This window comes from Delphinus delphis, chromosome 13 (genome assembly GCF_949987515.2).
Source record: "Delphinus delphis chromosome 13, mDelDel1.2, whole genome shotgun sequence".
NCBI classification, from domain to species: domain Eukaryota; kingdom Metazoa; phylum Chordata; class Mammalia; order Artiodactyla; family Delphinidae; genus Delphinus; species Delphinus delphis.
The window spans coordinates 23158388-23184273 of record NC_082695.1 but is presented as its reverse complement, the minus strand read 5'-3'; the positions used below and the strand labels follow the sequence as shown (position 1 = coordinate 23184273).

Sequence of the window (25886 nt, the reverse complement as noted above, 5' to 3'; positions counted from 1 at the left end):
AGAAAAGGACTAAAATCATTAATGGAGCCTAGCAGTAATGGTGACTAGCAGTAACCTTCACGAGACGAGCAGCAGATCTCTGCCCAAATGTGTGTTTGACCACATGTACCCCCTTCGCTAAGATCATATATAGTGCTGACCCTTCCCCTACCTCTTCAGAGCAGTTTCTCAGAGCTATCTGAAATGCTGTCTCCTGGGCTATAGTCCTCATTTTGCCCCAAAGAAAACTTAACTCGCTACTCTCATGTTATGCTTTTTTTTGTTTGTTTTTTTAAGTCGACACAATCATGAAAGCCCCTGATTTTCAGTGTTTGAGTGGAGGAACCAGGAGGCCTCCCCAGGCCAGGTCTGTCGTCTCCTAAGCCACGCTCCCCCCACCAGACACTCTCCCTCTGTAAAGCAGAGAGGAAAACAGAAACATCAACAACCTCAGAGTTGTGCAAGAGAGCGTCCAGCAAGTACACACTCCCTGAACAGTAATCAGCGTCACCACCGCCAGCACCGTTCCTGTGCACCCCTCACCTGTACCCAGGAGAATGCTTACCCCCCTCCTCTGCTCCCCACGGGCCTCTCTCCTCCTTCTCTGCTCCCAGCCCCCGCACTGGCTCCAAGCATGAGACATCAGGACCCTGGGGCATGTGCACAATCAATTCTTTAATCATTTTGGAAGTGGGCTGACAGCAGCCCCGCAGAGCCCTCGCCAGCTGCTATGCCGCAGTCGGCTCTGGGGCAGCAGCCCCGATGGAGTAAAGAGTGGAAAGCTAGGGTCAGGGCCACAGAGCTCTCCTTGCGGGACCCCCATCCCAGAGCAAGCGGTACTCACAACGCCAGTGGCCGGTGGCCTCCTCCTGCCAAGGAGTCAGATGCTCACGCCCTCCAGCCTATGAGTGGCCTTCATGGGACACCTGCGGGGCCAGGTGGGGCCAGACTTGGGCAGACAGACCTGCTGCGGAAGGTGCTGGGCTCCCTGCTCCAGGGTGGGTGGTAGTTTAGGACCCCCGCAGGGGTGGTGGCTGTGGCGATCCGGGGACAAGTGCACAAGAGGAGGCAGCAGGGTCAGGCGTGTGCCTGTTACAGGGATGTCTGGAGGGAGGGCAGAAGCCCAGGAAGTGTGGGAGGCAGCTGGGGTGGTGAGCCTGGGGTCTACCAGCCAACCAGCCTCAGCTCGATGGTTTCTCCATCCCTGGGTCTGTAGTCAGCAATACCTGCAGAAATATTGTGGGCTGGGAGTTAACAGGGCGGAGTGTTCCCCCCACCAACCTCACCTTCTGGACCCCTGCCCTGAGGCCACGGTCTGTAAGATGGGCTCAGGGCTTGGTGGAGGGAGACTGGGGGCCTGTCCAGAGCCAGTCTGGAGACTCTGAACTCAGTTGTGACCTCAGGGTCGCTGAGACCCACAGGCTCATTTTGCAGTGGGGGACCCCCAGAGGGTGTGGGAGGGTATGGGACAGCACGCCGGAAAACCAACATGGGGCCAAAAGAACCAGAGACCCTGACAACACCTGACCAGCAGGGTCACTGTCTTTATAGTCCCCCAAAGGGCCATCAGGAAGAGGGACCTGCTCGGTGTGGTCTGGGGACCATGAGTGAAGTGAGCCTTTGCTCACTAGGGACAATCCAGGCTCCAGCACGACACCTTGGTCAAGCCCCAGCTCTGCACTCACTAGGGGTGTGACTCTGGGCAGGTTATTTAACCTGAGTGCTGGTGTTCCCATTTCTAAAATGAGGATAATAGTGATATCAACAACCGGGCCCTCCTTTTTACCCATGGGAGTGGGCTTCCTGCTGGAGTGGGAGTCGAAGGGGGTAGGTAGAGGACACGACCATCCATGTCTGCCTCATGGCCGAGTCCATTGGGCTCTCCCCCTCGGCTACCTCCTCTGTCCAGTCTTTCTCAGTAATAGAGGCCAGATCTGGTCTCTCCATCTGTCACCTCTTGGTTTTATTTCTCCATTTGTCCAGAAGCCAGGCAGGAAAAGAGAATGCTTTTTACTGGGCTCCCTCAGCAAGTCCCACCTTCTGTAAAGCAATTGGCCCAATGCCCGGCCCATGGCAAATGCCCACTAGAAGTTTCAGGTAGCAGGAGTGGGGACAGATGACCCTTAAGAGTCTGTCTGGTAACTGGGCTCAGGGATGCTTATGACAGCTTGGGGCATAAGAGTTAAAACTGGAGACACCCTAGAGGTCCAGCAGGAGTTGATAAGCTGTGGTCCACTCATCCCACTCCACGCCAGGGCTGGGCCCTAATTGGCCTAAGCCAGTCTTGCCATGGTCCCTTCTCTCTAGCCAATGATGGGCGCAGAATCTGGGCCATCTCCTAGCAACAGGGATGGGTCCAGGAACGCGCCTGTGTCCCAAGTCCGCCTTCAGGATGCCAGGAGACATTTGCTGGGGGTTTCAGAGACAAGTTTCCCAAGTCATAAAAGGGAGCAGCCCCAGGAAGACACAGAGTAGCCTCTCTGGAGGTAGGAAGCCAGCAAAGAGAGGAGGAGAGTCACAGGGATGTGGGGCTGAGGCTGAAGTCCTTGCTCCCACTGGAATCTGGTCACATGAGCCAATGGATGAGCCAATGGATGTCGTGGAAACTAGTTTGTATTACATTTCTGTTACTTGCAGCCCAAAGCACCCTGCTGAATGAGATATCCTATGTGGCTATTACAAAGAAAGGGGAAGACCTACATATACCAACATAGAAAGATGGCTACAATATGTTACAGCTGAAAAAAATAAATTGCAAAACAGTATATAGAGCTGTGCCATTCGATATGCCAGCCATCAGCCACATGTGGCTACTGAGCACTTGAAAAGTACAAAAACCAGGCATGCAAAATATGTCATTAATAATTTTGCATTGATCACATCTTGGAATTATATTTTGGATGTATTGGACTAAATAAGATATATTATTAATGTTACTTTCACCAACTTCAGAATTTAGAGTTACACATGTGGCTCACATTTTATTTCTATCAGAGAGCACTGCTATAGAGTATGGCTTCATTTCTATGAAAAAACAAACGTACATATTTTAAGAATTATCTGGAAGAAAATACACCAAAAGTTAAAAGAAGTTATTTCTGGGTAGTGGATTACGAGCAATTTTAATTTTCTTATTTTTTGCCTATCTGCTTTCCTAGAGTTGCCACAATAACGTATATAAAAATTCTTCAGAATACAGTTAAATATATTATATGCAAACTTGAGCATCAGTGGTTATCTGAGGCTGAGGCCCAGGAAGGTTCAGGGGAAAGCTGGCGTGAGTCGACAAAGCCTCAGTGCTGGGACAGGGCTGGGCTGGGGGACACGTCCAGAGGGGGCTGGCCACCAGACTCACCTTGCAGCAGGGGGGTGTCGGGGGCTCGGAGGAGTTGCCAGAACTCACGTTCCCCAGCTTTGTTCCCCATCACAGAGGTCAGGTAGGGGCCTGACAAGGAGGCCTGTGTTCCATACCTACCAAAGCGACAGGCAAAGAGGGAGGAAAGGTGACTTTTGCTCCCCTCGACCCAAGGGCAGAAGTAGAACCACCCACACAAGGCAAGTCCTGCCCTCGCTCTCAGGGCAGCGCTAGCCAAACCCTTCCTGGGCCACCTCACCATGGGTCTCTCCTCCACGCCTCCTCTCCAGCCCGAAGGACACCGCCCACTCGGGGGACTGCATCCCCTCTGGGGGCTGACATTGCAGGGGGTGGGAATCAGAAGCTGACAACGGCCCACGAGAGACAGGGAGGCCAGCGTGAGAAAGAAGCAGGAACAGGCAAGACAGAGGCAGAGACGCCCAGTGGTGGCTCTGGGTCTCTGGTTCCGTAAGTTTCTGTGGCTCAGGGGCACCCCCATCCTTATGGCTGGGTTGCTCAGTCTTCTCTCCGACTGTACACACCCCATGCTCCCCACTACCAGAGAGGCTTGGATTAGATTCCTGGCTTTTGCAACCAAGAGACTCCTTCTTCACGCCACCCCTCCCTGACGCCACTGCCACAAACACAAAGGGATCCCGGATCCTAGTTCCCGGACCAGGGATCAAACCTGCACCCCCTGCAGTGGAAGCCTGGAGTCTGAACTACTGGACCGCCAGGGAAGTCCCCAAAGGGATCCTCTTAAAACACTGTGGCCCTGTCCTTCCTGTCTCCTTATCAATGGTGTTGTTCTTAGAGAGGGAGGGTTTTCGTAGTTTTAAGAAACAGAAATACCCTCAGGGTGACCTGGTCAAAGGGAAGGTTTTAGGGAGCAGCCCGTCCCCAGTCCTCCCTTAAGTGCGGGGCCACATGGCTGCCCGGAGAACCGCTCTGGACCAGCCTCTCTCCGTTTCTCTCTCTTCTCTTTCTGTCTTTCTCTCCGTCTCTCTCTCTTTTCCTCTCTCCTCCTTCTAGAATCCAGCTTTCTCTGCTGTGCACTTACATGCCTCAAATGTGCCTCCACACCCCCTCCACCACCAAGAGAATTATTTCTCAGATTGGTATCCCTGACGTTTTCTCAGAGGTCCTGGAGTTCTGAATAAAAATGTTAAGTTCAAATTTTTTTCCATTTTGATGACAATATCCAAACACGAATACCAGCAGGTTCTAGGTAATCCCAGGGCCTGCCGGACTAAGGCCTCCCAAGGGTGCCCAAGGGTGTGTGGCCCCCAGAGGACTGAGGTCGGCTTGGTAATAAGTGGCATGTTCGGGGCCAGGGAAGAGTGTACAAGCTGCAGCTGCCTGTGCAAACTCCGCCTGACGGCAGCTCAAACCCAAGAAAGTGCTGAGCACGTCGGGCTCACTGGCACTGGTGTGTACACCTGCTCCTCAGCAGACAGTCCCTATTTGAATGTTATTGGTTTCACAGTTTTCTTTGTACTTAATTTGCAAAGCTATTTAGGATTTATAGCCGTCTAAGAGCCAAAAGAGAAAGGACTTTAAATAGTAAACATCAGTACACATCTAAGTCATATTATTACAGAAATAACCTGGGGTCTGGGAGAATTTTCAGCCTTTATAGGGGTTTTTGCATATCTCTGGCCTGAAATTCCCTGCCCCAGATGACCCCAAGGTGCCAGCTGTGGGTCCTCCCTGGCAGCAGGATGCTGTCCTTTGGGGGCTCCAGTTGGGAACGGAAATTGGGACCCTCTCAAACTGAGGCACATTTTTCTAAAAGAGAAGTCTGGGGTCTAGTGGGGTCTGGTGGAAGGTACTCATTCTCTGGGCCAGATCCCCATTGGTGATCCCTCCCATCTTATTTAGGCACAGACACACAGCTGCACAGAGCAGTGCTCTGGAAATGCTTGTCCTCAGATCTGTCAAATCTCAGGGTGAGAAGCAAGTTTAAGGCTGTTGTCCCACCTCCACATTCTGCAGAGGGCTTGTTGCCCAGGTAATTAAATAATCACAGGGATTAGACCAAGATCGTTTGATAATAAAAATTCTTATTCTTCTGAAAGCTAACATGTATCAAGGACTTCTAAGTGCGGGACCCTGCACACAAAAAGCATGTACCATGTCCTCTCTGCGCACTAATTCCTGGACTCCTGCATGGTCTCTGGTGGATGCGGGGAGCACAACTGCCATCCTCATGAGCTGCAGGAAAATAACTGGCCTGGTCCCTAGCTGGACAGAGGCGGAGCTGGGATTCCAGATGTGGAGGGTTTGCCTCGGGAGCCTGCTCTCCTAATCATGATGCCTGTTTCCGCCACAGCGTGGGTGAGTCGGCAGCGGAGAAGGTGGAAGAGAGCCCGGGCCTTTCCCAAGGGAACCCTCTCTTCATCCCTTGCCCCATCCACGTCCCATTTTGGGGATGTGGGGTCGAGTCGGGTGAGGGCTGGGAGATGCGGGGGGTGGGGGGGCAGTCTCACGTGAATCTGCTGTGCTCCTGGGCCTTCTTCAGGACATCTTCCAAAGAGGAGCTGACAGGGACAGAGACGGAGTGTCTGTACGAAAGAAAGGTGCTGGAGACCTTCAGCGTGACATGGATGAACTCTGGGACTTGGGTCTGTGAAGGGGTCTCCGTAGCTGGTTCCAACAGGACTGTGCCAGGGAGAGGGGAAGGGGCAGCTGATCTGAGGGCAGGGGGCAAGGCCTTAGTCCTCCTTTCTTCCCTGGAAGACACTAGACCTCCTCCTTCCCCTCGGTCCCATTCCGGTCAACACCACCACCATCTGGCTGCCTTCCCAGCCTCCCGTCTCTCAGCTCCCACCACCCTCGCCACCCAAGGTCAGGCCCCTCACTGGTTTTTCTGCCTCTAGTACCCCCCTCCCACCTCTCTGCCACAAGCACCCCCCACCCAGGGTTATTTCTAGAACATACATGTTACCTCTGAGGGCCTCCCCTCCTTTTCACCCTCCTGCCTGCCACTCCAGCTCACTCTCTCAAACCCCACTCTTTAGTGAGACCCTTCCCCCCAACTCCAGTCTTGTACACCTCTGAGCCTTTGCCCTTGCTGCCCCCTCCCTGCTCTGCCTTTCCTCCCCTCTTCTCCACTGGCAAATCTCACCCACCCACCCCAGTCCCTCTCCCAGATGAAGCTCTGATTCAAGCAGCTAACTGGGACTCATTATGATGTATCAGAGCTAACAGAAATGTGTCTCTCGCCATTCATTCATTCGAACACTTCTGTACTGGGTATCACACAAGGGGCTGGAGATTCATGGCCTGCCCAGAGCTCACCATTTGATATCTCCCTCCCCACACTGTGAGCTTCTAGCATCTGTGACTGCATTCTAGCTGCCTGTGTGTCCCATGCACACCTGCAAACCCCTGTTGACTCAGCAAATCAAGATGGAGCAAGTTCCCTTCCTGGGACAGGCAGACCTCATTGCAGATTGAAAAGAGCAGGGCTTCTATGAAAGGCCCGGCTACCTCTTGGTGCCTCACAGTCTGGAGAGATGAGATCCACATAGCTCTTCTGGTTCAGGATGGGCAGCAGCTGAGAAATCATAAGAGGGTTCTGGAAGGCCTTGTGCTGTAGGCTGGCCAACAGAGCAGCCTTGGCCTTGAGGCATGCTGTGCCCAGCTCCACCGTGGGCCTAAGGGAGGCCATCAGAAACTGGTGATGGAATGGGGAAGAGGAGGTGGGTCAGCCAGCGGGGAGGGGCCAGTTCTTCCAGCATTCCACCAGTCCACCTCCCACCAGCCACCAGGGTGGAGCCCAGCCCAGAGTCTCCTTCCCACCTGCAGTGCCAGAGGGGTGCTGTAGACATTCCCAAAGTGGCCCTCTGGGGTCTGGGCCTTTAGGATCTTCTCTTGCACTCTCCCGAGGGCCACAGTGCTCCGGTTTCTCAGATTGCGGTTGAGGTTGGATAGCTTCAGACAGGAGAAGGCCAAGCCCGCCATGGCCAGTGTGTCTGCAAGGGACAGAGCCAAGTGGGGTCAGCCCGGGCAGGACCTTGGGGCAATGGGCAGCCACAGGAGGGCTGGAGGTAGGGGGACAATATGGTCAGAGCAGCATTTCAGAAAGTTTCCACCAGCTAGGGGGACCAACAACCTAGTCTTCCCAGTTTCCAGGATGGCAAACTGGGATGGGTGGTCACCGTATCCCTGTCTGCTGCCTGGGGGTTAGAGGTTGGGGAGAGAGACTGGAGGAGGGAGGGCCAAGAGGACTTTAGCCTACACACTTGTTCCCAAACCTGCCTGCACTTTAGAATCACCAGGGGAGTTTGTTTGATTTTTCTTTTTTTTTTTTTTCTTTTTTTTCTGGCCGTGCTACACAGCTTGCGGGATCTTACTTCTCCAACCAGGGCTCAAACCTGGGCCCTCGGCAGTGAAAGCACAGAGTCCCAACCACTGGACTGCCAGTGAATTCCTCACCAGGAGATTATTAAAGGAGCAGGTGCCTGGGTCCACCCCCAGGTGGTCTGGTTTATTAGGTCCAGGGAGCTGCTTGGGCCCTGGGGGGTTTTAAGCTCCCTACCCTGGGATGATTTAATGTGTCCACGGTGGGTTTTCTATAAGCCTCTGAGGCAGAACAAGCTCTCTGCTGGCAGGGGCCCTGCTGCCTTCTTCTCTCTGGGTACCTACCCTCCCCACCTCCAACCTACTCCATCCTACCCCGCCCTATGCGAGGCACACACACTCACAGAACACAGCCAGGCCTAGAAGAGACCTTGCAATCATGATGACAAGAAAGGGCACTGGAAACCCAAGGTCACACAGTGAGGAAGCAGATCCAGTATCCAGGCCTCAGGCCTCTCAGCTCATTTGATGAGAACATCATAGCTGTGTATCCAGGACTTTCTCCATGCTGAGCACCATGCTATGCCCTTTACATGTAAAGCATCTTTTACTGAGATGCTGCTGGGGTGTTATTTTATCAGAGAAGCTGAGCCAGAAAGGCCAGCTGATCTGTCCAGGGTGACCTACAGTAAGTATGTGATGGAGGATGGGGTCAGGAAGCCAGTCCAGCCCCAGCGCTGGCTCGCAGCCCTTGCACCACAACAAACCCTCACCATTGCGCTCCTAGTGGACTCGATAGGAGGGGTCCCAAGGAAAGGTGAGCATGGGACCAGAGGTGGAGGCCTTCATTTGGGGCCGGGGGCTGGAGGAGTGCCAGCCTGGCCTTCAGGGTCTGGCCCACTCACCCACAGGGAGGTGGCCCTGCTGGAGATGCTGTTTGTGTTCCACAGCATACAGGAGCTTGCCCACCACGCTGTCATGGACCCGCTTCTGGTGGACACACAGGGCCAGGATGCCCAGGCCGTACTGGTAGTAGCTGGTGTGAGGGTGGCCCTGGTGATTACGCCCTGGGAGGGAGAAAACCACAGGGTGGGGCTGTCATGCTGGGCTTGAGGAGTGACCTCTCTGTCCCCTCCCAGCAACCAGCACAGCCAGCACTGGACCCATTGCCTGTACTTCCCGACACCGTCCTTTGGGTCGTGGGATCCATCTTTCCTTCATTCCCTTGACTCATACTTGCTGAAACCCCACTAAGTGTCAGACGCTGTGCTTGGAGGTATGAACAGTGATGACAGGCCAGGCACAGTGCAGCCAGGGCCTCCGGAAATAACACAACCCACGCTCACGAGATCGTGATTATAACTGAACTGTGGACCGAGGTCCACGTGGCCAAATAACAGAGGTCTTTGAGTAGCTGGGGAGTCGGGGAAGGATTCTCTGAGTCAGGGATGCTGGGGAGAAAGGGCGGGAGAGAGGTAAAGGTGGAGTAGGAGTGAGCTAGAAGGGGAAGGAAACCTTCCAGATAGAGGGAACATATGTCAAGATGCTGGTTTGTGAGCTGAGAGAAGGCCAGGGTGGCCGGAGCCCACGGAGGGGCGGGCGAGTGGGTGAGCCAGAGGGTGGGTGGGCAGGACTGGGCCTGAGGGCTGTGACCACAGCAGGCAGCAGCTGCCGGAGGATTTAAGCAGCGCTAACAAGATCAGATTTATATTTAAAGGCTCGCTCTGTGTGTGCCAGATTGAGGTAGGAGGCAGGAAAGTTAGTGGAGAGAGGTAAGGAGTGAGTAGTAGGGAGGCTGTGCAGCTGTCCCACGGGTGGGTAATCAGGCCAGTCTTGGTGGGTGAGCAGCAGGGCTTGCCAACAGAGTGTATGTGGAATGCAGGAAAGGCTTGATCAAGAATGGCTACCGGGACAGGCCCAAGCCTCTAGCAGATATGGAGACAGGCAGAATGGAGGGCAGGAAAGAGGCCTGGGGAGAAAACCCGAAGTTCTAATGTAGACGTTTCACCAGACAATGTTGTCTGATGTGCCCTCCCCCACACCGGCAGACCTCGCCTCCTCACCAATGGCCCCCTTCTCGTCCTCCAGGAATCGCTTCAGCTGTGAGACCAGGCTGTCCCCCTTGCGGCCTCTAACAAACTCGCAGTTGGCCCGGAGAGCGAGCAGGTAGAGGGCCAGCTGGCCCATGGAGGGCTTGGCCTCGGAGTCACTGTTGTCATTGCTGGAGGCAGACATAGGACAACGCCAGTTAACAACACTTCAGTGAGAAAGTGCCACCCTGGTAAGCCTGGCTTGGAGTGCCCCCCCCACCACCACTACAAAGCGGAAAAAAATCCTAGCAGTTGGAACGTTTCCAAGACCTGCCAAAAGCAGATGTCAGTTATGTAAGTTGTGTATGTCACGCTTATTTCATAAAGATGAGAAATTAAACTCAAGGATAAACTCTGAGGGCTCTTGCATCCAAATGACCTGTTTGCCCCACCATTTTGGTCACACTTCACCCATACACTCTCCCCTTTCTTTCCTCTCCCTGCCCTGCATCCACTTCTCAAGAGGGAGTCCAAGCAGGAGATGCTCCATGGTGGTCCTGACCCTTCACCTCTCATTCAGACTCCTGTGCTGGACCTCAGAACAGGCTTCCTCTTAATGCCCCTGGAAAGGGAGCACGGATAGTCCAATACTGCTGCTGGGCTCAGTATGAAAGAGTGTGGCCATGGATTGGTAATGTCTGCCTCAGGTACCGGAGGGTACAGTAGCCGCCCAAGGGCCCCAGATTGGCATCTCCAGTCTAGTCGGATCAACCCCATTCCACAGATGGAGAAAGGCCCAGAGCAGATGAAAGTTGCCCTAAGGTCTCCCAACAAAGCAGTGACAGGCCCAAACCGGAACACAGATCTCCTGTCTCTTAGGATGTGGAGCACGCCATGGGGAAAAGAGGAGAGAGAGCATGGCCAGACCTCAGGAGGCTCTGCTGGTAGCTGAGCTTGAGGCTGTGCAGGTAGTGGGCCTCCTTGGCCCCAGCCTGCAGGCTGGAGAGGCGCAGGCCCACGTAGATACTGGGGTTCAGCTGCTCCGGGGAGAGCCGGTCCATCCAGGGCAAGAGGCGCTGGCCCAGCCTCTCCACCAGCGTGCTGTCCACCTCTGTTATTTCTTAGGAAAGAGAACAGGCCAAGTGAGGTCGCAGGGCCATGCCACCAGTGACACCTTACCAGGGTCTTCTCCAGGGAATAAACATCCCCACCTTACTGTCACCTGGCACACACCCTACTCGTATGCGGGAGTCCGACTGTAACAAGAGGCAGCGGTAACAGGAAAAGCCGGTATCCTGAAAGAGTGGCCGGAGTGGGCCAGGGAGAGCTGGTGGGCCCAGGGCAGAGGAAGCGGGTGCCAGGCAGCCACTCTGCCCATCAGGAGTGACAGAGAGACTGGATGCCGAGCAGCGTGGGGTGCCGCAGGCACTGCACCCCACCTCCCTCGGTCCTCAGGCCAGCCCTGTGACGTAGGTACTGTCATCATCGCATTGCACAAAAGAGGAAACAGAAGTCCAAAGTGTGGGAGTGTTCTACCCATTTACAAAAACTTCAACTCGCACAGGGAACAGGTTACAGAACCAGTTTTAAAACAGAAATAGAGTCACAGATGTAGAAAACAAACCTACGGTTACCAGGGGTGAAGGGGGGCGGATAAATTAGGAGACTGGGATTGACATATACACACTACTATATATAGAATAGATAAGTAATAAGGACCTACTGTATAGCACAGGGAACTCTACTCAATACTCTGTAATGACCTATATGGGGAAAGAATCTTCAAAAAACGTGGATATATATGTATAACTGATTCACTTTGCTGTATACCTGGAACTAACACAGCACTGTAAATCAACTATATTCCAATTAAAAAAAAAACAAAAACAAAAACACTGCAGCCTGCCCACTGGCTAACTGGGGCTGCCTGGTGAACTTCCTCTGGGCAGATCTCAGAATAACGCTTTCCCTGCCCCCTCAGTTTAGGTGAAAAGGACCTGAGATTGTGAGGTGAATTGTTAGAAAGCCATCATCCTTGTGTGCTTCGGGATTTACCCACGAGGGAAGCAGAAGCCCTTAGGGGTGTTTCCCAGCTCCAGCTGACTGGCGCTTTCCTCCCGAAGGGAGGGAACCTGAGCTGAGTAGGTGGCCTTGGAGCCACTTTAGACTTTTCCCCATTTACTGCCTCCCAGTTGCTGTGGGGCTCCAGCTGCTGGGCAGGTCGCCCCTCCCAGGGGACGGAGCAAAGGAACTGGGGAGGGGGCTGTTTCTCTTTTCCTTTCTCTTTCTCAGTGCTTTTCTGTGTGCCTGCCCCCATTTCTGTAGGAATCTCTCTCTCTCTCTGGATCTATCTCATTCTCTCCATCTCTCAGCCTGTCTCTCCCCTTATCTCTCCCTCCACAGTTCTCTTTTCCTCTCCCTTTTCTTCAAACTGGAGAGGGAGCCCCGCCCCCACCTTGGGCTCTGACCTCCAGCGGGTGAGTCAGCCCTGGGATTAGCAGGATAGGAAGAGGAGCTGGTGCTGTAAAGAGAGGTGGGTAAACACAGTTCAGCTTCCTTAGCAGGAAGGAGCTGCTAAGGTTCACCCAGGGTAATAAAAGTGAGCCTGGGCGAGCTCCCTCCCCTCAGGGCCTCCAGCTCACAGGGCCGCCCAGCTCTGCCTGCTGAGGACTGGCTTTGACAAGAGGAAGCACGGAAGCCCATCCTGCATGGGCACTAGTGCAGCTCTGTGTCAGTTTCACAGCCACATAGGGCTTGAACCTGGTAAAGCAGGTGGTGGGATCCTTGCATCACACCAAGGAGGAAGGCAGGGGAGCATTCTTAGCCCATTTTATAAGTGAGTGAATGAGACTGGGAGTGACTAAATGGCCCAGCAGCAGTGGGCTGCACCCCCGAACCCAGTCCAGGGCTCTTTTGGGGTCAGGCCTATGGACCAACTGTTGAAAGGTTCATACCCGCTGAGGGTGCCGGGTCTGCCCTGGGGACTGCCTGGACAGGAACCAAGAGCCAAGGGCCGAGGGGTCTGGTGGCACTTGTGGAACACGCCGGGCGGGAGGCTCCTGGTGCCTAGGGAAGACCGTGACCTGGAGTTCTGAGAACTGAGTCCAGCAAAGCCCTGGAAAGCTGGGGCGCCTTGGGCAGGTCACCTGGCCCCTTCAACCCTTGACTGCTTCATGAGTCACCTGCACACGACTGAACCTGCCTCTCGGTTTCTGCAAGGGTCACAGGAGACCCTGCTGGTGTAGGCAGAGCGAAATGCTGTGGGCAGAGGACGACCAGGAATGAAGAGAGGCGGGCGGCCCACCTTCCCTTCCTGCCTCTGCTTCCCGTGGGGCTCCGGGGCACAAGCAGCCCTGAGCCTGTGCGCTCCAACTCCCAGACAGGTCCCAAGAGTTCCCGAGATACTCCCAGGGGCACCGGAGCAGGCAGGCCCCTGTATGGAACGTAAAGCAAACGCCTTGCCGCCACCGTGACCTGCCAGGGTCTCCACACGCTCGCTTTCCCTCTGCCGGGGTGCCCGCCCCTCACTCCTTTCCTTGCCAGCTCCTTTTCCTCTTTCGGGTCTTAGTTTCTGCATCACTCCCTGGTCCTTGGAAATCCTTCCCACCCCTTCTCCCTGAATTGGCATTCCCCCACCCCCTCCGGGCCTTGGGCTTCCTTTGGCACTCATCACAGCCCCCAACACAGCACTGACTTGCCTCTTGACCACCATCCCATTCACTAGAATGGAAGCTCTAGGAGGGATGGGGGGAGACCTGTCTTGCTCTTTGTTCTTTCCCCAAAGCCTAACATGGTGCCTGGCAAAGAGAAGCCTCAATCAATGTGTATTGAATGAATAAATGAACAAATGACTGAATTAATGGAAGTGATCTTGTCTGGCGGCGAGTCAGACATACAATTCATCTCAATAAAATGTGCTACAACACTGAGGTCCAGCTAAGTCCAAACTGCTGTGGGAGCCCAGAGGGGCAGCTAAGTCATCCCTGCCACACACACACATCTGAGCCTGTTTCTCCAGCTATATAATGAGGGGCTTCGACAAGACGGTCCTCTCTCCTAAGGACCCAGCAGGCAAGAGGCACGGAGTAGATCCAGGTACTCACCGCAGATCTGGGCGAGAGCTCCCAGGCCCCCAAGCAGGAAGAGGAGGGCCCCAAGGCACCCCATGGCAGGAGCAGGGGTAAGCAGCAGGCGGGGAGCAGGACAGATTCCTAGGGCTGGCCTGGCAGAGGCTCTCCTGACCACAGCAGTCACTGCTCCGAAAGAGGCAGCTTCCTGTCACTGATTAATCCCTCCACGCCCGGCGCACGCTGCTAAATCAGCAGAGAGAAAGGGGAAAAGGTCTGTAGCTGAGGGGAAAGGAAGGCCAAAGAACAAAGGAAGGAAGGGCTGGTAGAGCAGGCCTTCCTGGAGGTCGGGGACAGGGGGAGGGGGAGGGCAAGCAGTGGTGGTGTGCGACATTGCGAAGCCAACCACATTCTGTCCCTGCTGCCCAAAGAGCCCTGGACCAGCACAGGAGGTCTGACTTCTGATCTGCCCAAGTCTGTCCGACCACTCCTGTCCTGTATCCCCTTGGCTGTTCCAGCGGTGGACGGGCAGGGCTGGGGTGCCTACCTGGTACCCCTCCCAGAAGGAGACCCTGAAAGTGTCCACTCTGGCCTGGGACAGGGAGCAGGACAGGGAGCTGCGACGGTCACATGAGCAGCGGCTGGAGTCAGCTGTTCTCTGCCAGCCCGCCCGGCGGTGGGGTGGGGGTGGGGGTGTGTGGAGTGCAGCCGAACCGGACCAGACAGGCCAGTTTTCTCAGCCGACCAGAAAGCTGGGAGCCTCCTGGAGACAAAACAAAGCCATTTAATGAACAAGACTTAATCATCTGAGACACAAAGCCATGGTTAGCAGGGCCACTTGTCAGGACTAAGAAAGTAACCTAAAAAAACTCTCTTCAAGGAGGAGAGAGAACAAAGGATTCCCCCACCTGCCTAGGTCCACAGGAGAATCTATGTCCAAGAGTTAGCTCTGGAGGTGCTGTGTTACCTTGGCCAGGTGACTTAACCTCTCTGAGTTTGAAAGAGTTTCTCCTGTGTGAGCTGAAAGGGTTAGAGAAGATCATTCTAATTAAGCTCCCTTCCAGCTCAACTTGTGAAGATGTTACGACCTTAAAACATCTCTAATCATTTCTAAATAAAATTTTTACTGCAATCATTTTATGGCAAATTGCCACAGTTCAGTCTTTCAAGATAATCCAGTTTTGTGCCTGACTTATCACAAGCCAATAAATACAGACATAAATAAATAGAGACTGCATCTGTTTACGGAAGTACCTTATAAATATAAAATTAGATCGTCTAGTGCAAGGAGGCTGGGCATGGCCCATCAGGGTGAAGTTCCAGGGAAGGAGGGATGCCAGCTAGAGGCCCAACTTCTGCAGATTCTTGGGTTCAGACTTCCACGGGGGCCTTGGAAATTTGTGGGCAATGGAGCTGCCTTGGTTTGGGATGGGACTGCCCCGCTCCCCAACCCTCTGCCTGTGGCCAGTGTCAATGATTCTGTTTCCTGCCACCTCCAGGACAGCAGCCTCTGGTGAGAAGCAGCTTCCTTGGGAGAGTCACCTCTGATCCCTGAGGACTCGAATGTACCACAGTGACCAGTGGGGACGAGGTGCATTTCCATAGCTATCAGAAACAGAGTGACTGATTGGGGGTGGAACTGGACTGTTTCAGGTAATGCAGTCAGGGGAAGTGAAAAAGAAAAACGACTAAATCATTTGGTTCAGGACTTCTGTTTGGGGGTCTATAGCTGAGAAAGTAAAGATTAGCTTGGAATGAGCAGGTAAAAGTTTGCCTGTCCAGACAGGCACAGACAAAGCCAGCTGCAATGTAAAAAGGAAACATTATTTCTCCCAAGGTCACGTTACAACAACTGTAAAGTGTCCCGATAACCATGCTGTGTGAGTGACTATTACTTGTACTTTTTTACCGGGATTTCTTTTTTCCCCTACAATCACAAACTATCAGGAATTTGCTGCCTGAAATTATGTTAGTAAGAAAGAAACAACCCCAGAGGCGCCAAGTCACTTTGACACAGAGAAGTTGCCCCAGTATGGAATTCCTGGACTCAACGTTCCATGCCTGTCTCAACTTTGTAGTTTCCTCTTACACAGGATACTTTGCTGTCCAAACCTGAAGCTGACACTTCTCACGCAGCCCTGTGCTGTGCTGAGCCTATCAAAATACTGCTTGGTTGGGACTTCCCTGGCAGTCCAGTGGTTAAGACTCCACATTTCCACTGCAGGGGGCACAGTTTCGATCCCTGGTCAGGGAACTAAGATCCCACATGCTACGTGGCACGGCCAAAAAAAAAAAAAAAAAAGCACTGCTTGGTTTACATTTCACCTAACCTAACCCCACTCTTCACCCAAATCCTGTAATCACCTTGCCCTCTGTGTAGTCAGATGCCCTCAGTTCCTCCCCCTCATTGCAGTGGATCAACTGAGCTGACTGTCAGACTAAAGGTTTGTTCTTGGTGGTCTCAGGACAACTGGACTAGGATACAGCCTAAGAAAGAATCCAACAGGAAAAAAATTAAATTTTATGCATGAACAAGGATATATTGTACAACACAGGGAATATAGCCAATATTTTATAAGAACTATAAATGGAGTATAACCTTGAAAAATTTTGAACCCCTATGTTGTACACCTGAAACTTATATAACATTGTACATCAAGCATACTTCAATTTTTTAAAAAAAAAAGGTGAAGTGAAAAAAAATTGTATGTGTGAAGGTGGCATGAGAAGAATAAATACATGGCTGTATCGTTACATATGGAAAATCCATTTTCTTAATTAAAAATGTAAATATATTAAAATCTTAGACTCCATTTAACGTAGAAAGATGTTCATAATTAATCTTAAATTTTAAAAATTATATAAGTAAGATATGTGGATTGCATGAAAAATCAGAAAATGTGTTAAGGGAGAAGAAGGAGGTAGAGGAAGAAGAGGGAAAGAAAAACCAGAAAATCACTGATAGTCCCATAACCCAGAGGATTGTTCTCAAAGTGTGGTCTGTGGATCCCTGGAGGCCTCCAAGACCCTTTTAGGGGGTCTGTGAGTTCAAAATTACTTTAGAAAATACTAAGACATTATCTGCCTTGTTTGCTTTTTGGGTATTTGCACTCATGGTGTAAAGCAGTGGCATCTAAAACTGCTAGTGTCTTAGCAGGAATCAAGGCAGTGACACCAAACTGTACTAGTAGTCACTGTATTCTTTACCCCCGTGTACTCCAAGGTGGGGAAAACCTGGTTTCACTTAAGAATGTCCTTGATAAGGCAAAAAAAAAAATTATTAAATCTCAACAGCAACACCAAAAAAGGGGTCATCCCACAGACCTGGACTCTAGTTTTGCCTCTGTGACCTTTGGCAAGAGACACCTTTTCTAAGCCTGTTTCTTGTAAAATGGGCGTGTGGCACTCTGCTCATACGTTTCTCATGAGGATCAAATGAGAATGCTTATAAAATGCTTACCACCGGTGCCTAGTGTGTGGTTCGAGCTCATAACACTTTCAGCGCTTATCAATAACTATCTGTCAAAATCCAGGAAAGAATGTTACAGGGAACAGTCAGTGTCCACTTAGCAAGTTTCCAAATTCTAAATATCTGGATTCCAGCTAAGTAAGAGAAAACAGCCTTGCATGTAACACAAGACTGTTGGACCATCTTAAGCCATGCAACTGAAGAGGTTCAGCTCCAGCCTCCCCCAAACACGCCATGGCATATGGATTCTTTTGAGCTAAAGGAAATCAAGACCCTGTGGGCTCAAGAGAAACATCTGTCCCTCCTTTAACTACCTGGAAGAACTTACATTGGAAGTCTCTCCCAAAATGAGAATTATTACCAGAGATGAATCTTATCTGAGTGACCCATCTGTGTGGCAGGGCAAATATCTAATTACCAAATGTTTGCTCTTTTGCTTCTTGTTCCTGTGAATTGCCCTCCTTCCTGTTGAAGCCCCAGGTCCCTATCCCATTCCTTAGCTCAGGATGGCATAAATACCTCATTTTACCTTTCTATCTTTGAACCTCTCATGTATGTGGGGTTCTCGTACTTACAAAATTAAATTTGATTTTCTGTTACTCTGTCTCATGTCAATTTGATCATCAGACCAGCCAAAAGAACCTTTGAAGGGTAGAGGAAAATTCTTTCTCCCCAACATAAGGCTGGGAAATATCAAATGATGCTGTGGCAGGATTGGAGTAATGCTGTCCGACAGTCTTCCCCTCTTTCCCCTGCATTCCCCCTCCCTCTTCAAAGGCTAGCGGTCTTGACAGGACCTCAGGAGGGGACACACTGGATTCCTACTTGCAGGTCCCAGGAGAGCTGCTCAGACAGATCCTTGGAACTGTTCTGAATTTACAGGCGACTCTTGCAGAGGTCTGGGTCCAGCTTCAAAGTAAATATAGGGCTCATCTTCCTTTCCTTTGGCCACTTATCCAGCCAAGGAGAGTATTCCAGGCAGAGGGAACAGCATGTGTAAAGGCTGGAGGTAGCCGAGGAAAGAGGATCGGCAGGGAAACAGTGGAAGAGGCAATGCCTCCAGGTCCTGGTGATCAGAAATGGCAGAGCTAGGGACTTCCCTGGCGGTCCAGTGGTTAGGACTCCGTGCTTCCATTACAGGAGGTGAGGGTTCGATTCCCAGTCGCGGGAACTAAGATTCCGTATGCTGCACGGTGCGGCCAGCAATGGCTAAGCTAGAAGGACACTTGGCATCTGACCAACTGAGCTCAGACGCAGAATATGCCCTTTACTTCTGTGTAGACTTGGGCGTGTTAATTTCTCAGTCTCTGTTTTTTTAATCTCTAAAGGGGTCATAACAATACCCACATGTGGGAGAGTTTTTATGAAGATTCAAGTAGGTCAAGAAACTGGCCTGCAGTCTATGTTCACGAAACAGATTCTCACTCAAGATATAAAAACTGAGTGGCCCCTGTACCAACGGACATACATCTTTTTCAATTAGCCCTCAGAACAGCTCCATCATCCTCCAGTTTGTTAATGAAGAAACTGAGGCTCTGAGGAGACAATTGACTGAGGTCATGGCAGGCAGTGGCCAAGGGACCTTCCTCTGCTGTTGCTCCTGCCTTTCTGGGAGCGCTTCCATTCCCACTGTTAAGACCTTCAATAATAATGAAGATTATGGGCTTCCCTGGTGGCGCAGTGGTTGAGAGTATGCCTGCCGATGCAGGGGACACGGGTTCGTGCCCCGGTCTGGGAAGATCCCACATGCTGCGGAGTGGCTGGGCCCGTAAGCCATAGGCCTGTGCTCCGCAACGGGAGAGGCCACAAGAGTGAGAGGCCCGCGTACCACAAAAGAAAATAAATAAATAAATAAATAATAATGAAGACTAAAGTGATTTATTATTATTATAAATAATATTTTAAAAACCAGCCTGGTACATGGCAGAAAAAAATGATATCTCTTTCATAATGTACTTCAAACCTATACCTCAAAGAATCCCAAAGGAAGGGGAGGGATAAATCAAGAGTATGGGATTAACAGATACACACTATTATATATAAAATAGATAACCAACAAGAAACTACTGTATAACACAGGGAACTATACTCAATACTTTGTAATAACCTATAAGGGAAAAGAGTTTGAAAAAGAATATATATATATATTCAGTTATATATATATATATATATATATATATATATATATATATATATATATAACTGAATCTGTGCTGTATGCCTGAAACTAACACAACATTGTAAATCAACTATCCTTTAATAAAAAAAAAAAAAGAACCCTGGAAAAAAAATTAAAAAAAAAATCAAAGAAGTTCTAAATAAATGGAGAGGCATTCTGTGTTTATGGATTGGAAGACTCAATTTTATTAAATGTCAATTCTTCCCAACATGATCTATAGTTTTGAATAATCCCAATCAAAATCCGAGTAAGGTATTTTGTGTATATTGACAAATTGATCCTAAAGGTCATGTGGAAAGGCAAAGAAAAACCAGAATAACCAGCAAAACACTGAAGAAGAACAAAGTTGGAGGACTGACACTACCTGATTTCCAGATTTACAATAAAGCTGCAGTAGTCAAAATGGTGTACTATTGGTCAAAAAATCAACAGACTGACCAACAGAACAGAATAGAGAGCCCATATACAGACTACCTCAAAAATAGTCAACCAGTATTTTGACAAAGGAGCAAAGGCAACTGACAATAGAGAAAGGACAGTAATTTCAACAAAAGGTGCTGGAGCAATCGGATATATCAAAAAAAAAGAATTAATCCTAGGCATATACCTTTTACCTTTCACAAAAAACTAATTCAAAGTGGACCTAAATGTAAGAGACAAAACTAAAAAACTTCTGGAAGAGGTGATGACTTTTAAGATACAACATCAGGGCTTCCCTGGTGGTGCAGTGGTTGAGAGTCCGCGTGCCGATGCAGGGGACACGGGTTCGTGCCCTGGTCCGGGAAGATCCCACGTGCCGCAGAGCGGCTAGGCCCGTGAGCCATGGCCACTGAGCCTGTGCGTCCGGAGCCTGTGCTCTGCAACGGGAGAGGCCACAACAGTGAGAGGCCCGCGTACCACAAAAAAAAAAAAAAAAGATATAACATCAAAGGCATGGTCTATAAAAGAAATGATTGCTAAGCTGGACTTCATTTAAAAAAAAAAAACACTTCTGCTCTGCTTAGGACACTGTCAAGAGAATGAGAAGACAAGCCACAGTGTGGGAGAAGATATTTGCAAATGATATATCTGATAAAAGATGGTTATCCAGGGGCTTCCCTGGTGGCGCAGTGGTTGAGAGTCTGCCTGCCGATGCAGGGGACACGGGTTCGTGCCCCAGTCCGGGAAGATCCCACATGCCGCGGAGCGGCTAGGCCCGTGAGCCATGGCCGCTGAGCCTGCGCGTCCGGTGCCTGTGCTCCCAACGGGAAAGGCCACGACAGTGAGAGGCCCGCGTACCGCAAAAAAAAAAAGGATGGTTATCCAAAGAACCCTTGAAACTCAACAATAAGAAAACAAACAACCCAATTTAAAAATAGACCAAGGACCTGAACAGACATCTCACCAGAGATGATATATAGATGGCAAATAAGCATATAAAAAGATGCTCCATTTCATATGTCACCAGGTAACTGCAAATTAAAACAACAATGATACCACTATATACCTATTAGAATAGCTCAAATCCAAAACACTGACATCACCAAATGTTGGCAAGGATGTGGAACAACAGGAATTGTCACTCACTGCTGGTGGGAATGCAACATGGTACAGCCACTTTGGAAGACAGTTGGCAGTTACTTACAAAGCAAAACATAGTTTCCCTATCAGATTCCACAATAGTGCTCCTAGCTGTTTACCCAACAGATATGAATACTTATATCCACACAAAAATCTGCATGTGAGAGTTTATAACAACTTCATACATAATTGCCAAAAACTGGAAGCAACCAAGGTGTCTTTCCATAGGTGAATGGATAAACACATTCTGGTACATATATACTATGAAATATTATATAACTGAAAATAGCAATTAAAAGAAATGAGCTATTGGACTTCCTTGGCTGTCCAGTGGTTAAGACTCCACACTTCCAATGCAGGGGACGCATCGGTTTGATCCCTGGTCAGGGAACTAAGATCCCACATGCTGAGTGGCACAGCCAAAAAAAATTTAAAAGTAAAATAAATGAGCTATTAAGCCACAAAAAGACAGGGGTGAAACTTAAATTCATATTGCTGAGGGAAGAAAGGGGCAAGACTGAAAGGTCTCCGATTATTCCTATTACACAGCATTGTGGAAAAGGCAAAACCATGGTAAATAGTAAGAAGATCAGTAGTTGCCAGAGGCTGGGGGGAAAGAGTAGGGGAAAGGAGGGTTGAATAGGTGAAGCAAGTATGGCAAAACTGTATGAGAGTATAATGGTGGATATATAATACTACATATTTGTCAAAACCTATAGAACTTTACAGCACACACAGTGAACTTAACGCATGCAAATTAAAAAAATATTATTCAGGAGACGACGGGATCCCAGGATAGAATGCAGAATGTGACAAACAATCTAATTGTATTACAAATGTATGAAGCAACCTCACCAAAAGAGTGGGGGAGGACTTCCCCAGTGGCACAGTGGTTAAGAATCCGCCTGCCAATGCAGGGGACACGGGTTCGAGCCTTGGTCCGGGAAGATCCCACATGCTGTGGAGCAACTAAGCCCGTGTGCTACAACTACTGAGCCTGTGCTCTAGAGCCCACGAGCCACAACTACTGAAGGCCACGCACCTAGAGCCCGTGCTCTGCAACAAGAGAAGCCACCGCGATGAGAAGCCCGCACACCGCAACAGAGTAGCCCCCACTCACCGCAACTAGAGAAAAGCCCGCACACAGCAAAGAAGACCCAGCACAGCCAAAAATAAATAAATTTGTTAAAAAAAAAAAAAAAAGAGTGGGGGAAAGAGTGCTGGCCTAAGAAACTGTGATGATGAGTCGGGTCTGTAGAATAAAGGCAAGAAGATCTGCACATAAGCACTATATCATGAGGGTGAGAGTTAATAATTCTGATGCTAGCAGACATGAGTATTGGAATTGAACAATTAAGCAAATGGATGGCAGGTTACAGAAGTCAGGCTTCTCACTGTTGGAGTCGGGGTTTACAGACAAGCAAGGGGAGGAGGCTAGAATGATCTGTGTGGTGACGGTGTGGTGGAGACATCAGCATGAATTCATGTTTAGCTAAATACAGACAAAGATGGTTACATCCAGAAATAGTTATAGGTATGTGTGTACACAACAGAACAGTATACACAAACATACTTTTTGCTGTCAGCTGAGAGGGTCTAGAAGCAAAGACAGCACAGTAGCAATAAGATTACTGAGTGCCCAGATTTTGATTTATAATAACCATTCTCCAATAAAAGGAACCAGGTTCCCCTAACATGACTGATACTAGGACTGGGACAAGAAATATGCAAGATGAGCCTGGAGCATCTTATAGGTCCAGAAGGTAAGGAAGTACACACATGCACACGTGCACCCACACTGATCATGTCAAAGGGATACAGGAGCAAACTGAAGGGGGGCCCCTAGTGGCCAAAGCTGGAATAATTTGAGCAACAAAAGTGATATTAGACTATAACCCAAAGTAAAAAATAAATATCCATGCTTACATACTGATATAAATAAATGATTCAACAAATAAATAAACACTGACATACACTGAATGTTTGTGTCCCCCCAAATTCATGTGTTGAAACCTAATCCCCATGCCATGTTTTCTGGAGGTGGGGCCTTTGGGAGGTAATTAGGAGCCGTCATGCATGGGATTAGACTCCTTATAAAAGATACCCCAGTAGATAACTAACAAGGACCTACTGTATAGCACAGGGAACTATACTTAATATCTTGTAATAACCTATAATGGAAGAGAATGTTAAAAAAAAGAATATATATATAAAAATATATCTATAAATATATCTATATAAATAAAATAACTGAATCACTTTATTATACACCTGAAACTAACACACTATAAAACAACCATATTTCAATAAAATTTTTTAAAAAAGAGAGACCCCGGAGAGAGCCCTCACTCCTTCAGCCATGTGAAGACACAGTGAAAATTTGGCTGTCTATGAACCAGAAAGCAAGCCCTCACCAGACACCCAATCTGTCGGCACCTTGGTAGTGGACTTTCCAGCCTCCAGAACTGTGAGAAACAAATTTCTGTTCTTTGCAAGCTACTAATGGTATGGTATTTTGTTATAGCAAGTCTATGGTATTTTGTTATAGCAGCCCAGACAGACTAAGACAAATGGATAAGAGACAAATCTCTCATGCAGAAAAATTCCCAATAATATATGCAGATACTCTGCCTTCAAGGAGGGGGAGCATAACTCCCCACTCCCTAAGTGTGGGCTGTGCAGAGTGACTTCCTTCCAAAAAATACAGTACGGAAAGTGGGTGGGAGGAAGAGCATCCTTACAATCGAGAAGCCCAACAAGCAATTCATCAACCAAATGACCAAAGCCAAGGTGAACAATCATGTTGACAGCATACACCCTTGATAGGATGTGATGAAAATGGCACTTCGCCTCTGTGGTCTTCTTCCTCCAACTCACAGTTTTTAAAAAATTTATTTATTATTTATTTTATTTATTTATTTTGGCTATGCTGGGTCTTAGTTGCAGCATGTATCTGGGATCTAGTTCTCCAACAAGGGACCCAACCTGGGCCCCCTGTATTGGGAATGCGGAGTCTTACCCACTGGACCACCAGGGAAGTCCCTCCAACCCCCAGTTTAACCATGAGTAAAAAAACAAATTCCAAACATCCTGCAAAATACCTGACCAGGACTCCTCAAAACTGTCAAGGTCATCACAAATAAGGAAGGTCTGAGAAACTGTCACAACCAAGAGGAGCCTAAGGAGACATGACAAATGTAACGTGGTGTCCTGGAACAGAAAAAAAAAAAAGATATTAGGTTTAAAACTAAGGAAATCTGAATAATGTATATTAATAATAAAGTATCAATACTGGTTCATTAATTGTAACAAATGTACCATACTAATGTTAGATGTTAATAATAAGAAAAACTGACTGTGGGATATATGGGAATTCTCTGCACTACCTACGCAATTTTTATGTAAAGCTAAAGCTGTTCTAAAAAATAAAGTCCTGGCGACTTTCCTGGCAGTTCAGTGGTTAAGACTCCACGCTTCCAATGCAGGGGGTGTGGGTTCAATTCCTTGTCGGGGAAATAAGATCCCACATGCTGTGTGGTGTGGCGGGGGGGAAAAATTAAAAATAAAATCTATCTATCTATCTATTTATTTATTTGGCTGCACTGGGTCTTAGTTGCGGCTCGCAGGCTTCTCTCTAGTTGTGGCACGTGGGCTCAGTAATTGTGGCACGTGGGCTTAGTTGCCCCGTGGCATGTGGGATCTTAGTTCCCCAACCAGGGATCGAAGCCACGTCCCCTGCATTGGAAGGCAGATTCTTAAGCACTGGACCACCAGGGAAGTCCCCAAAATAAAGTCTACTTCTTTTAAAAAAAAAGGAGGAGTCCTTAAAATCATCATCTCATCATTTCTGTGGACTTTAAAGGTATTTTGCTGGTGTCCTTAAATAAATAATCCTATGTTCTGGAGGGTCTATTGATTTTAAGTGTAAGTTAAAAATTTTGGATAATCATTTAAAGAACAGAAACAGTATGTAAACTAGTAGAAGGACAAACAGAATTATTGTGGGGAGAATTTAATCTAAAAGAAAACAAAAAGGAGGGGGAGAAAAAAGAAACCCAGAAAAACTGAATAGGTAGAACAAAAATAAGACAGAAGACAGAAACCCAAATATATCAGCCATCACAATCCATGTAAATGGATTAAACTATCCAGTTCAAGGGCGAAGACTATCAGGTTGGTTTTTAAAATACCCAGCTATATTCTGTTTTCAAGAGAAATTCCTATAACATAAAAATGCAAAAAGATTAAAAGTGAAAGGTTAGAAAAAGATATACCAGAAAAATACCAACCAAAATAAAGCTGGCTTAGCTATATTATTATCAGATCAAATAGTCTTAGGCAAAAAGCATTAATAGAGACAAAGAGCATATATCAGATTGTATTTTGCAATGATGGCTGCAACAATACCCCATCCCACTGTGGTCTTCTATAATTTTGTCATTCATTCACAAAGTCTAAGTCCTCTCCCTTTGAATCTGGGCAGATTTGTGACTTGCTTGTAAGTTGCAGAATATACAAGAAGTGATAATATATGACTTCAAGTCAGAAAAGATAATGCACTGCCACCTTGCTCTTGGCAACACTTGAGAGCTGTTGTGTAAACAGTCCAACCACCCTGAGGCTGCTATCCTGGGTGGAAGCCTAAATTGGCCCAGGAAAGTAATCCACATGATTACCTGAAGAAGCCCTGTGATTACCTGAAGAAACAGAAGCATGTCCAGCCAGCCCCCAGCTTCTCCAGCCCTCAGACTATTCCAGCTTTCATGATTTCAACTGCATAAGACTTATAGACAGAAACAGTCAACTGACCCCATCCCCAATTTCTTTTTTTTTTTTTTTTATGGCTGTGCCACACAGGGATCTTAGTTCCCTGACCAGGGATTGAACCTGTGCCCCCTGCAGTGGAAGCACAGAGTCTTAACCATTGGACTGCCAGGGAATT

The 25886-nt window shown here is 49.0% G+C and overlaps 1 protein-coding gene across 5 annotated transcripts in view; it reads right to left on the bottom strand.

The window, feature by feature from the left end:
* Window positions 1-523: 523 nt before the first annotated feature.
* The window catches only part of TCN2 (transcobalamin 2), a 34066-nt gene continuing 8703 nt past the window's right edge, over window positions 524-25886 (bottom strand). Inside the window, exons 2-12 of one of the 5 annotated variants that reach the window (XM_060028343.1) lie at window positions 24046-24154; window positions 14284-14499; window positions 13773-13982; window positions 10597-10789; window positions 9703-9860; window positions 8545-8706; window positions 7139-7311; window positions 6827-7013; window positions 5824-5995; window positions 3335-3450; window positions 567-1205 (exon numbers count right to left, since the gene is read on the bottom strand). In XM_060028343.1, coding sequence (XP_059884326.1) covers window positions 1144-1205; window positions 3335-3450; window positions 5824-5995; window positions 6827-7013; window positions 7139-7311; window positions 8545-8706; window positions 9703-9860; window positions 10597-10789; window positions 13773-13836 — 1287 coding nt within the window. In that variant the 5' untranslated portion in view covers window positions 13837-13982; window positions 14284-14499; window positions 24046-24154 and the 3' untranslated portion in view covers window positions 567-1143. Of the gene's footprint in view, window positions 1206-3334; window positions 3451-5823; window positions 5996-6826; window positions 7014-7138; window positions 7312-8544; window positions 8707-9702; window positions 9861-10596; window positions 10790-13772; window positions 13983-14283; window positions 14500-16100; window positions 16182-24045; window positions 24155-25886 lie in introns of those variants that run through there. The other 4 variants (XM_060028344.1, XM_069541318.1, XM_060028345.1 and 1 more) reach the window with 4 other exon arrangements.